We start from the raw sequence: 12655 nt of genomic DNA on the forward strand, positions 1-12655 counted from the left end.
TTGGAACTTCCACTCTCAGATTGTTGTTGTTGTTTATGTTGTGAATCAATTGTATGGATAAAAAGTTTGATTCTATCATCTGTTTGAAAAAAAGTGTGTGCTGAGTACCCAAATTATATGCAACCGTTCAAAATTCTTTCTTGAATTTCTCATTTTCACTGCTCAGTGCTCACCATATTCATTCATGCCAGGGAAACTCAAAGCAGAATGCTTTTCAAATTGGATTAGATTTTATGAATATTCAGATTAATGATTACTTGCAATCTAGCATAAAATTTAGTTTAGATACCAGAGACAAAAATAACCCTTAGTTTGTAAAAATTAAGATTCTATGAGATATATTATGAGTTTAATTTTGTTACATAGTGGGTCCATCACATCCACTTTTTTGGATGACTATTCATGCGATCTGAGAAGTAGTTACAACAATAGGGCATCAAAATTAAATCCATGTTATATACCTAGAAATGTAGTTTTCTCATGCTGCCACCAAAATGACTAAGAATCACAAATAGAAGATAAGCAGAATCTAGAAAAATGATGCAGATTTGAAAGTGACTAGTATTTTGAACTCTATGCCCTTTGACCAGCTTCAAACTTACTATATTTGCCTAATCACACTATTCTTCTTCAGTTGTTGGGTTTGCATTGAGAGGCAGCATAAATTTTGAGGTTGTACCAAGGTTTGAAAGTTCTAATGAAGGTGCATTAAGAAATCAGGCAGACATTGTTGAATCAGAACATGGAGTTGTTGCAGCCGATGATGCGCGGTGTTCAGAGATTGGTGCTTCAATGCTTAGGCAGGGTGGCCATGCTGTTGATGCAGCAGTGGCAACTGCATTATGCCTTGGTGTTGTTTTCACAGCTTCAAGTGGCATTGGAGGCGGCGCTTTCATGGTTGTCCGGTCTTCTTCAACCTCTCAAGCCCAAGCTTTTGACATGAGAGAAACCGCTCCTTCACATGCTTCAAAGGTTTGAGTTAACTTTTCATGTTAAATGAAATGATTTAGGATACAAAATTGATAAGAATGAAGCAATTGTAGGTTTGCACCTAACCGATGTGCTTCGATTTTGATAATTTTTCTTGCTTATAAATCTGAAAATAGCAACTAATGTTTGTTTAGATATATTAATATCAACAAAACAGAACATGTATCAGAATAATCCTAAAGCTAAGAGCTCAGGTGCCTTGGCAATGGGAGTTCCTGGCGAGATAGCTGGCCTTCACGCAGCATGGTTAAAGTACGGACGATTGCCATGGAAGACCTTATTCGAACCGGCTATAAAACTCTCTAAAGATGGTTTTCTGGTATCTCCAACTCTTGAAGATTACCTTGCTGATGATTCAGATAAAATATTCAATGATCCTGGTTTAAAAAGCATATATGCACCTAATGGAGTTTTGTTAAAAGAAGGGGAATTGTGTTCTAATGTGGAACTTGGCCGCACCTTAGAGGCAGTCGCAGAACAAGGGCCACAAGCATTCTACAATGGGACTATTGGTAAGAAGTTAGTGAAGGATGTAAGAGAAGGTGGTGGAATTTTAACAATGGAGGATTTAAGAAATTATAAGGTGAAAATAACAGATGCAGTAACTTTGAATATGATGGGATACACAATATATGGAATGCCACCTCCTTCAAGTGGAACACTAGGCCTAGCTTTGGTGAGTACATTACATTCTATCCCTTCATTTGTTTTTAAATGACATTATCCTTTCTTGAATGATTATGGTATAAAACATATGGAAAGAGGCATATATGTTGTATCGGTTCAAGGAACTATTGTTTCTTTTATCTGATTCATATAGCCGACTCCAACTAGTAATACCAGACTTAATTGTTGTTGTTATTGTCATTTTCCACTGTATGATGTTTTATTTTGATTATTGGTATGTTTCAGGTTCTAAACATCTTCAACAGTTATAGAGATCCTGAAGCTGCAAAGGGCGATCTAGGCCTTCATCGATTAATAGAAGCGTTGAAACACATGTATGCTGTCCGAATGAACTTGGGCGATCCGGACTTCGTAGACATCAGTTACACTGAATCTGAAATGCTTTCCCCATCCTTTGCACAAAAAATTCAGCGCAGGATATTTGACAACACTACTTTCCCCCCAGAGTACTACTTGAACAGGTATGAATGTATCCACTTGCCATAGTAATTTGATTGAAAAAAAAAAACTCTCTTTGCTTGGCATGTTGCATAGTAATGTTGTTGATATGAACAAGGTTTAATCTATAACCATGTCCTGCAGGTGGAGTCCACTTAGAGATCATGGTACAAGCCATTTCTGCATTGTGGATTCTGATAGAAATGCTGTATCAATGACAACAACAGTGAACTCTCATTTTGGAGCTGGAGTTCTTTCTACTTCTACTGGCATTGTGCTCAACAATGAGATGGATGACTTCTCTATACCAACTGATATATCCCCTGATAAACTTCCCCCAGCTCCAACAAATTTTATTGAACCTAAGAAAAGACCTCTGTCTTCCATGACTCCTATTATCATCACAAAGGTATTGCATGCAGCTTGCTTATGATGATTTCTTTTAACAAATGTCTGGATTCTGAAAGAAATGGTTTTCTTTTGCAACATAATGATCTTTGCTATACACATATTTTGATATAAATTGTAGCCAGATATGTGGAATCGTTGATATACTAAATTTTCATAAGTAGCAGATATTTTGGAACAGAGAGAGAACACCTTTTCTTCCGGAGTAATGCACTAAGCTTCTTGTTGCTATTCTATGTCAGGATGATCATTTGATTGGGGTAATTGGAGCCAGTGGTGGAATTAACATTATTCCAGCAGTGATTCAAGTGTTCATGAATCACTTCATATTGGGAATGGAACCTTTGGATGCAGTTCAAAGTCCAAGGATCTATCACAAGGTTCCAACTAATAACTAGTCTTTGTTCAAGCATTTCCCTTAACTTCTATGCTCCTTAAGTACAATCTAAATGAATGTTTCATTTTCATGCAGCTAATACCAAATGTAGTTAGGTATGAGAACTTGACTGCTAATGATGGTGATCACATTGAGCTTTTAAAATCAAGTAGGATTTTCCTACAAGAGAGAGGCCATCAATTGAGTGAATCTGGAGCCCTAGCTATTACTCAGCTTATTGTTCAAACTACTAAGAGTGAAGACATAAAAAATGTACATAAAAAGAATGGCATTCTAACAGGTGTTAGTGACCCCAGAAAAGGTGGACGTCCTGCAGCTGTTTAATATTTTGATTTTTATCAATTGAGATTGGAACTTTTAAAACAAAAAGAAAGATTTTTAGCCATGTATAAAATACTTTGTACATATTCAATTTCTCGTTTTAATTGTTTATTGTGGAAAGGTAGATAACTAGAAAAATTTTCTGTCAAATCTAGCACCACTATAAGCCTTTGTATTTTGTTTCTTTTTTGGTTTCTCACGGTGTTTTCCAGTTCAACAAGAGATTACAGATTAAAACTCCATTTAAAAGTCTACTAATGGCCAACAAATGGCTGTATACATAAAACAAAATTCGAATTCTTGACATTTGTTTAAGCAGACAAATGAGCTAACCTAATGAACAAGCTTGAGGACCCACTGCATTTGATGTAACTTCTACAAGTTCTTAATTTCTGATATTCAAAATCATTAGGAGGTAGTTGAATACTAAAGTTCATGCCAATCCCACACTAACACATCGAGAAGGAAAAGAACAAAAACAAACAGAAATATTAATGATGATATTGTACACAGAACAATGACTTTGAAAGTCAATAATCATACAGAAATCATCGGCCATTCTTCTTATTTTTCTACTTCAAGATGCTTTGTCCATCAGCTGAATTGGAGTCAGAATATTTGATTTGCTTGTCTCCACAAGGCAACCATTCATGACCATTTCCTCCAACATAAAATGCGCTTTTTCTAAATGGAACATGATATCTAGTTCACACTGTAAGAAGAAAAGAGACATAGCAACATATTTATTTAATGGGAAATCTACTTTCAGAAAATGGACGAAAATGGCAGAACAATGATTTGTAATGTAGGTTTCAAAGATAAAACTAGGAAACTAAATAACTATAAAAACCCATAGACTCCTATTCTTACCACATTGCCAAAATGACGGTCCATGGTTTCAACTAATAGATGTATGAATTCCAAAATAGCAAGCTCGTTCTGCAACAGTATCCATAGAAGAAGAATATGTAATCAAGCATACTTTCAAACTACAGTCTATAACTATGTTTTACAGAAAAAGTTGGATATTTTCACAAGATTAATAATTTCCACGTTTTCTTATTTTATTGAAATGCCCTCTCCTCTTCTTTTGGACAAGCAAAATCTTCCTTTATGTTTTGGATGCAGATGACAAAGCAGTGAGTAGTTAGTTACATGATTTGTTGTTTTCAAATTCATTCATTCCTCAAACCAAATAAAATAAGACATGGAGAAAAATTTATTTACCTCATCGTCATCAACTCCAACTAAGAAAAACAAAGATGCATAGCGCCTATATACAATTTTGTAGTTGCGGTGCTCAACAAATGAACACTGTCATCAAGAAAATGCATCAATTATACTTTGAACAGCATCAACAGTAAGGTAAGTCAGATATTTGCAATAGACTAAATGCTTGTCAAGACAAATGTAAGCGTGTTAGGAGACAGATATTAGTTGTGGAATGCTGTCATATTAGTTAGACCAATAACCAATTAGAGAGTTTATACCCCTTTAGGAAATTGGTTACTTTTAGTAATGACTGATTCCTATATATAGTAGGTTTTTTTGACAGTATAAGTAGTTGATTCTATTATTAGTATTGTCTGTAATTCGTATTAGGTTTCTGATATTCAATCAATAATTTAAGGTTATTCAGTGTAATATGAATTCTTTCTTCCTCCATCTGCTCTTATTGACCGCTTCTGTCCACAGTTTTGGCTTGTACTCATTACACATAGAAGGCACACTTACACTAGCATGAATTATGTAATAAGTAATTTCAAAACAAAAATATAACAATTTCTAAGATTGATATACTTCAGCTAAAAAATTAAAAGAATAAAATAGATGTATAACACATTGCAGAAAATAAGAGGCTAGAAAAATATACATACATACTCCTACACTCCTGGGCATCCTGGTAACCCAGGCAACTCAATTTAAGCTAATAATTGAAATGGCTTCACCAACTCACAGGAACTTTGTAATGCCTAAATCAGAAATTGCTAAGAAAAATAGCCAAGTGCTTAATTCCTTAGGCATATGATAAGACTCCTCAATGCAGTTGGAGTATGCTAACCACAAAAGTATTAACAATGGTGTATATAATCACAACAAGCTAAGCAAATGCTTCTATGCATAATAGTAATCTAGGCTTCAGAGGCTTGAATATGTCCACATTGGATAGAAATCCTTGCGATATTCGCATATGATGGCAACCGATCTCGGGACAAAATACCTATTAACACACCCTTTGGAACATACAGACTGAAACTGGAGTTTAACTCCTCCACAAAGTCAGAAAGTAAGGATTAACCACTCTCAGATTATTTAGTGGGACCCATACACATTAAAACTTATTGATCAAAACATTAATCTCTCTCACTTTCTTGCTTTACAAACCTTTTCAGTCCTCACTTTAGATGATCAAAATTCAAATCCCAAAAACTACATTTTGATAAGGTTCCATGCTGATACAGATATAACAATGAACTTAACTACATATACCAGAGCACAAATTCTAAAATTTACAACATGCAATTAACACAATGTGTCACAAACAGGCCTTTAAAATCTTATAATGTCAATCCAAATCATCATTATCAATTAATTGAATTTCTTCTTCAAGCATCAGGAAAATCCTATCATAACGAGGCTTAGGCTAGGTTAGATTTCCCTAATCCAATTCCTATACAACCCAGCACCTGAATCTAAAAAATTATGAAAACCAACGTAGATCTAAATCAATTATGATCGTGTGTTCTGAGAACTAGATATCGAATTGCTCAGAATGCGATTAAAGTCGGTAAATTTCGATGAGCATGTGAAAGGGGGATTAGGGTTAGTACCTGGTGTTCGTTACGAGCGAGGCATTTGCGAACGATTTCACCTTCAAGGGCTCGTCTTTCTTCGAGAGTGAGGTATTCGTAGTATTGGGCAAGTCGCGTTTGCCCTTGTTTGTTCACCATCAGCACGAATCGGATCCCCATTTTTGTGCACTCTCCCTCCTCCTCCTTTCTTCTAAGTTCTTACATACCCTCACTCACCTGGCATTTTTATTTTGTTAATACTTTTTATTAACAATTTCTTAAAAAAAATGTGTGTAGAGCAACAGGGAAGGAACTCAAATTCTTATTTTTTATCGAACTTTATCATCAATATAATTAAATTAAATTAAATTTATATTTATCATTTATATAATTAATTTTATTCATAGTTATAATTAAATTATATTCATCTTTATAATAAAATCATATTCATCTTTATAATTACACCAATTAAGTTTCTAAAATTGAAAAAAATGCACTACGTTAGTTTCTAATCCTCGTTAACAGCATGATGACATAGTCGTAGACTGTTAGTAACATATGTCACTCTATAATTTAGCCACGTGTAATAATATGATGATGTGTTGACCAATGACACGTGTCAAACTGATATAGACAATTGTGTCATGTATCACAATACTATTTGGCCACGTGTCAGTTTGTATCACATGTCACTTATCATTATAGATGTACCAAATTAGTTCTTTATTTTATATTAAGTGACTCATTTTAGTCTCTAAAATTGAATATCATACGTCAAACTAGTCCTTCACCCATTTTTTTCTCATTTTATTTTTAAAACTCAAAATTCTCAATTTGGATGCACTAATTTCAATTCTATGTTTTCACGTATCGTTTAAATACAAGTGATTTTATAAAAAAAATTTAAGATTTTAGTTTTAATTATATAATTTTTCTATAATAATTTAACGTTGATAAATTTTGTAATATATAAGTATGTTATTATAAAAAAATTATATGATTGATTAGACACATTTTTTCCATTCAAAAGTGTTGTGTATATTCAATCGATTATTTTGTGCATCCAATCGATTGATTATCTAACAAACACGATTTCACAAATCTATACGGATCAAAAATAAAATTATAATTGATTAGAATTGCTAAAATATTTATTACGATTAATAGAAGATGTAATTTGTTATTATTTTTATTTTTATTATCAATAAATATGATAGTTGAATGATAAAATAATTTATAAAATAAAAAATAGATTTTATGATTAAATAAAATATAGGGCAAATGACATATTTAAATAAAATCAATGAATTCTTTACTCAAATGTGCAAAACAGAAATATGTTACGTAGTTGTGCAAATTCTAATATTATATAAACCGTGGGAGCCAACCACGGTTTACAATTTGAACATAAACCGTGGCTGGCAGGGAAATATATTGTTATGCGACTATTTAATGGTCTAAAACATATTGCGCCATCTAATCCGGTGCCGCCGGGTATCATCATGTCATGTGCAAGTTTTACAAGTTTCCCATGCGATGGTGCACAAGGATGGGGGATCATTATCATACACGTTTTCTATTTTCTAGAACTCTCAAACTTCCAAAGCTAGACCCTTCTGCAAACATCATCAGTTGAATTCAAACAGCAATAATCACGTTCACGTATCATATCTATTCATCATGACCCTTTTTTCTTTTCTTGTTCCCCTTTCTTCCACGAGTTTGCCAACCACCTTTGCAGCATGTGATGTTCACCTGTTAGATCATGGAAACATTGAATGCCACCAATATCATATACGTCCAATAATATAATTCAAACTCCAAAGTATCCAATCCCACACAAATCACATATATTATTTATTTATTAACATTGTCCTCAATGACGCAATTTTCTACTATATTGCCTACATTATTATAGATATTTGAATTGCCTAATGCCGATAGTGAGCACATAACAACATAATCAAAGCCACTAATATTCGTTTGTGGATACAGCAGACGCTCCAATTATTGGCTCACAAGGTACAAGACAGAACCATATAAAGAAAAAAACTGAAATCTTGTTCATGTGAGGCTGATTTTTCCACAGCCATCTTATGGAGTGGAGGGGGCCAAAAAAGAGAAGAAAAAGCTCATATATACTACTACAAATTAAATGCATATAGCAGGGTGAAGGGGTGTGAAGGAATGGTAATATCATCTGGAAAGCATATTGTTAAATACTGCTGATTTCTTTCTTAACCTTCAAGGTATCATCTGAAAGATCTCCATTTGGCAACTGGTTTAATGGTTCTTCTTCTTCAACGTTGTCTTTGTTGTGACACTTGTCGCCCAAAAAGCTGGGTTGATTCGTCGAAGATAACAGCCTAGCCCACATTCTATCAGTTATCACTACATGATTCCGGTTCTCATTGATTCTCTGCATAAAAATGAACCCAACAGAGAGTTAGGCCAAAAGACTTCCACAACTTTTGCAACCCAAAAAATGTAATACTCTTTAGTCTGCTACTATTACTTCCTGAGCAAAAGTTAACTTGCTTTATTTTTCTGTTAGAATGAGAAAACAAATGCAAAGGAGAGAGGGGGAAACAAGCAGCTTCATAAAAATATGAACATATATAAAACATTGAAAATGAAAATGGAGAACCAAACGTTCAATGATGGACTTACATAGAAGGGTATATAAGTTTGTCTTCCATTGACAAGTCCACTTGTATAGCCAGTGTAACCTGCCATTGCTCCATGAACAGCACTTTGAGCGAGAAGTGTGCAGTACACATTATCAGAAGCATTGCTTGGAATGGCTCGAATCATGTAAGTTGGATCTGTAAAACAGAAAAGGGAAGGCAATACTCTCACATCATTATCTGTAGTGTGTCAATACATAGAATTCTAAGTTCAATCTTCACAAACCTATATATTTGAGAGTTATGGCCATCGTCTTCTCTCTTGCAAAATGATCCTGGAAGAACACAATGCGGAAAATAAGCAGCAGAAAATATATTCACAAAATGTTTCTTGATAGTTAAAGGAAATGGTGAAGAAAGAAATAGACTCTATTTTTTCATGGTCTACCATAAACTAATGAAAGGACATTCTCAGACACTTAAGTTCAAAGTAAATTCTTTCGTTTCTTCTACAAAAGATGGACATAGAAATCATCAATTGGAAACTTGAGACAACAGAAAACATTTCCAATTCAGTATGACAGACAAAGAATGTTCTGTTACAACTCCTAGAGAATTCAACCATGCAGACAAATTTATGAATGTGTGAAATAAACAAGGCAATCCACATCTGACAATGTAATTAAGAGGATAATACTTCCAAAGGTCTCATAGAAGAGAAAATACATCTACTACAGACAAAGCGTATAAAAATCCAACCTTAATCTCTTGGGATATCCACAACCCAACATCTTGAAGAAGCTTGTTTCCTGAAGCATCCTGTTTGTTCATGGTTTGCATTTTCTCAGACATAAGTTCCTGTCCTGCACCTTCGGCAATAACAATAACCATGTGCCCATTTTCTTTAAGTCGTTTCTCTATATATTCAAAAAGTCCACCAGGACCCTCAAGGTAGAATGGTGACTCTGGAATCAAGCAGCAGTCAACATCTCTACTCGCAAGAGTAGCATACATTGCGATAAATCCTGAAACGAGGAAGCAATGTCAAGTTCTTGTGATCATGTTTAATTAGTTGATGAGTGAAGCCATTATCATAACAAACAGGGAAACATAGTAACTTACCACTATAGCGACCCATCAGCTTGACAACCCCTATACCGTTCTCAACACTCTCAGCTTCCACATGTGCTGCATTTATAGCTCGTTGAGCCTCTTCAACGGCAGTGTCGAAGCCAAAGGACTTGTCAATAACCTATTAAGCAGAAGAGAGACATTAGGAAAACAAAGAAATTGCAATTCATATCCTCATCGAAATAATAATTGCATTTTAATCATTTGATATGGAAACTAGAATGTGCAAGATATGTACCGGGATATCATTATCTATAGTCTTGGGGATTCCTACAACTGCAACTTTGAGACCACGCCTTCTAACTTCCTGCATGGATGATCAAAGTTGAATTATTAGAGAATTGCTACTTTATCTTAATACAATTAGCCTCCTAAATCTTTGATCAATATAATCTTTGATCAATATCATTTTTGAAACCGTATATACCTCAAAAATTGCAGCTGCACCCCTCTGAGTTCCATCTCCTCCAATAATGTAAACCTGAAATTTAGAGAGATATTATTAGTCTGAAGAACAAACAACATATGCACTAGTAAATATAAAGAAATGCAGAGTCATATACCTGATTGATTCCACGATCTTGTATACTGTCAACTATCTTATTGGTATCATGTCCGCCACGGGATGTACCAAGAACAGTTCCACCACGCTTGTGTATATCATTAACACATTTAGGAGTTAAATTAATTGTATTGCGAGCATAGAAACCCCTGTATCCTCCCTACAAAACACAATATTTTTGCTCAGTTAGGACAGATTAAAATAACCAAGTATGAAAGCTATTGCTTGTTAGGCAACAAAGAAAGGAGAAAGCAAGGTAATGAAGCATTATACACCCAAATACAGCACACAGGAGGGATCTAAAGAAAAACCATATTACAATTTAAGGGGATTTTAACAATTTCACATTTATTATACAAGTTAATAAAGAAAAGGGAAGAGAGCCAACTATTTAGGAAGGCTGTAAGTAATGCCATAAACATAAACTTACTTCAATTCCAAGTACACTCTTCACACCATACATATGGTGTAAGCCACACACTAGCTCTCTAATGACAGTGTTGAGACCAGGGCATAGTCCCCCGCAAGTGACAATAGCGGCCTTGACTTCATCCGACTCGAAATACACCTGAAAATTTCGATTTTAAAAGGCCATTAGCAATAAGAAAGTACCATACATACCAATCATTATTCCACAAATAAAGCCACACAGCTGAAGATATACCTTTTGCCTAGGTCCGGCACGCCTAAAATGCACTCCTCGTTCACTATCTTTGTGAACAACAACCTGTTTAGGAATCAAAAACAGAAATGGAAATGAACAACATGATTTTAGGGATGTCTAAGTTGCAACCAACATTTTAGGCCAGCTTTTCCACAAGAAGGGGGAGTCTTGGAGCCACTGCTGCATTATCTCCTATGACCTCAAGGTCACGGGTTTAAGCAGTAGAAACAGCCACTGATTTAATTATCAGATTAGGCTGCATACATTACACACCCTTTGGATGCAGTCCTTCCCGGACACTGCGTCAACGCGGGATGCTAGTAAATCGGGATTTTTTTGCAAACCCCCCCCTCCCAAAAAAAAAAAAAAATTGACCTTGATAGTATGATTTTGGACCACAGTCTTAAACATGCTTCCAACTTAGTCATCGTTTCCATTATTTGGACTGGGGGGGTCCATATCTGGCATAGGGGGTAACGGTACCGCCACCTTAATATACAAATCAGTATTCAGTTTATTATATTAATGTTCATAGATTCATAGGTGGATTAATTAGGCCAGCGGGTGTTTCGGGTATATGATTAGAACATGAATTGAAATACATTAAAAAGAGCTGAAAATAATGATGATAATAATTAATAATAATCACAAACCTTCTGCGGAACACTGTCATCGACATGCACGAAATATTGCCTGCAAAAAACAAGTTCAAGACATCAATCATAAAAGAAAGTATATAATCACAAACAAGAGGTAGCAAAGTAAACGGAAAATTACTCAACACGAACAGAAAAAAAAAATAACACTTACTTAACTACAGAGTAAGCAGGGTTGTCTTGCAAAGGATTCGGGTATGTCTGCAAAAATTAACACCAAAATAGGAAAAATATACCGCTTATCAGCCGCAGGTTTTGAGTTTTGACCCAATTATCGAAGCAGGAAAAAACAATTATTTCACTAAAATTGATACCAAAATAATAAATAATTCGCAAAAGTATAATTATTAAATTAACACACCAAAAAATAAATAAATAATTGTGGGACCATTAATACATAACAGCAATAAACCACCGAGGCACCGACTGATGCATGAACCAAAAGATTAGTAATAGAGAAATATAATTTTTTCCAAAAAAAATATATTTATTTATTTATTTAATAACGACAAAAAAAACTTTGCGAGAAAAGAGCACAAAAAAGGTGAAACAGAGCGGAAAAAAGAAAGCTAAGACACGATGAGTGATCAGCGTAAGAGAAAAGCAGAGTAGAATAGTTCCGAAGAAGAAGAAGAAAACGACGACGTACTGGAAGATCAGAAATATAATCAGTGAAATGCGGAACGTCTTCGAGGATGTAACCTGCAGTGCCGTAAACTATCTTAGGCTTGGGATTGGGAGCTGACGTCATCGCTGATGCTCCCTCGCCACCGATCCACCCGTTACAGTTATTATTGGTCGTAACAGATTCTGTTTTGTTCGCGGCGGGAGCGGTTGCGAGGTTGTTATAGTTGTTGAGGGAAGTTGTTTGAGGCTTTTTGTTACTAACGGTAACTGAACCCATTCGAAGAAAGGAAGGTAGTTATATCAACGATCGGAGAAGCAGATCAAAGTAAACATATTTATAGTAAACGGAGTTGAC

At 34.9% G+C, this 12655-nt stretch overlaps 3 protein-coding genes across 3 annotated transcripts in view; 1 reads left to right on the forward strand and 2 right to left on the reverse strand.

Moving 5' to 3' along the window:
• The window catches only part of LOC107490166 (glutathione hydrolase 3), a 3665-nt gene extending 320 nt beyond the window's left edge, over nucleotides 1-3345 (forward strand). Inside the window, exons 2-7 of the mRNA XM_016110939.3 lie at nucleotides 635-972; nucleotides 1148-1666; nucleotides 1903-2138; nucleotides 2260-2524; nucleotides 2766-2903; nucleotides 2996-3345. Coding sequence (XP_015966425.1) covers nucleotides 635-972; nucleotides 1148-1666; nucleotides 1903-2138; nucleotides 2260-2524; nucleotides 2766-2903; nucleotides 2996-3244 — 1745 coding nt within the window. The 3' untranslated portion in view covers nucleotides 3245-3345. The remainder of the gene's footprint in view (nucleotides 1-634; nucleotides 973-1147; nucleotides 1667-1902; nucleotides 2139-2259; nucleotides 2525-2765; nucleotides 2904-2995) is intronic.
• Nucleotides 3346-3465: 120 nt separating this feature from the next.
• Nucleotides 3466-6321, reverse strand: LOC107490168 (AP-4 complex subunit sigma). The gene is made up of 4 exons (XM_016110941.3): nucleotides 6073-6321; nucleotides 4469-4555; nucleotides 4112-4180; nucleotides 3466-3953 (listed from the first exon to the last, which is right to left on the reverse strand). The coding sequence occupies exons 1-4, from the start codon at nucleotides 6211-6213 to the stop codon at nucleotides 3819-3821; spliced, it is 432 nt and encodes a 143-aa protein (XP_015966427.1). The 5' UTR covers nucleotides 6214-6321; the 3' UTR covers nucleotides 3466-3818.
• Nucleotides 6322-7484: 1163 nt separating this feature from the next.
• Nucleotides 7485-12655, reverse strand: LOC107490169 (ATP-dependent 6-phosphofructokinase 3). Its single transcript, XM_016110942.3, has 14 exons — nucleotides 12323-12655; nucleotides 11828-11874; nucleotides 11671-11710; nucleotides 11018-11080; nucleotides 10784-10921; nucleotides 10355-10513; nucleotides 10219-10272; nucleotides 10030-10098; nucleotides 9783-9912; nucleotides 9420-9685; nucleotides 8947-8995; nucleotides 8704-8858; nucleotides 8276-8452; nucleotides 7485-7788 (listed from the first exon to the last, which is right to left on the reverse strand). Exons 1-14 carry the CDS (start codon nucleotides 12575-12577, stop codon nucleotides 7705-7707), a joined length of 1686 nt encoding a protein of 561 aa, XP_015966428.2. The 5' UTR covers nucleotides 12578-12655; the 3' UTR covers nucleotides 7485-7704.

Source organism: Arachis duranensis, chromosome 5, assembly GCF_000817695.3.
Source record: "Arachis duranensis cultivar V14167 chromosome 5, aradu.V14167.gnm2.J7QH, whole genome shotgun sequence".
NCBI lineage: Eukaryota > Viridiplantae > Streptophyta > Magnoliopsida > Fabales > Fabaceae > Arachis > Arachis duranensis.

Excerpts from the sequence above, each read along its gene's own strand:
- LOC107490168 (XM_016110941.3), bottom strand. The coding sequence starts at position 6,213 with ATGGGGATCCGATTCGTGCTGATGGTGAACAAACAAGGGCAAACGCGA. Across the intron at positions 4,181-4,468 it reads TTGGAGTTGATGACGATGAG|AACGAGCTTGCTATTTTGGA; the intron begins GTAAATAAATTT and ends ATACTGTTGCAG. Across the intron at positions 3,954-4,111 it reads ACCGTCATTTTGGCAATGTG|TGTGAACTAGATATCATGTT; the intron begins GTAAGAATAGGA and ends TTCTTCTTACAG.
- LOC107490169 (XM_016110942.3), bottom strand. The coding sequence starts at position 12,577 with ATGGGTTCAGTTACCGTTAGTAACAAAAAGCCTCAAACAACTTCCCTC. Across the intron at positions 11,875-12,322 it reads ATTATATTTCTGATCTTCCA|ACATACCCGAATCCTTTGCA; the intron begins GTACGTCGTCGT and ends TAATTTTTGCAG. Across the intron at positions 7,789-8,275 it reads TTTCAGATGATACCTTGAAG|GTGAACATCACATGCTGCAA; the intron begins GTTAAGAAAGAA and ends ATGATCTAACAG.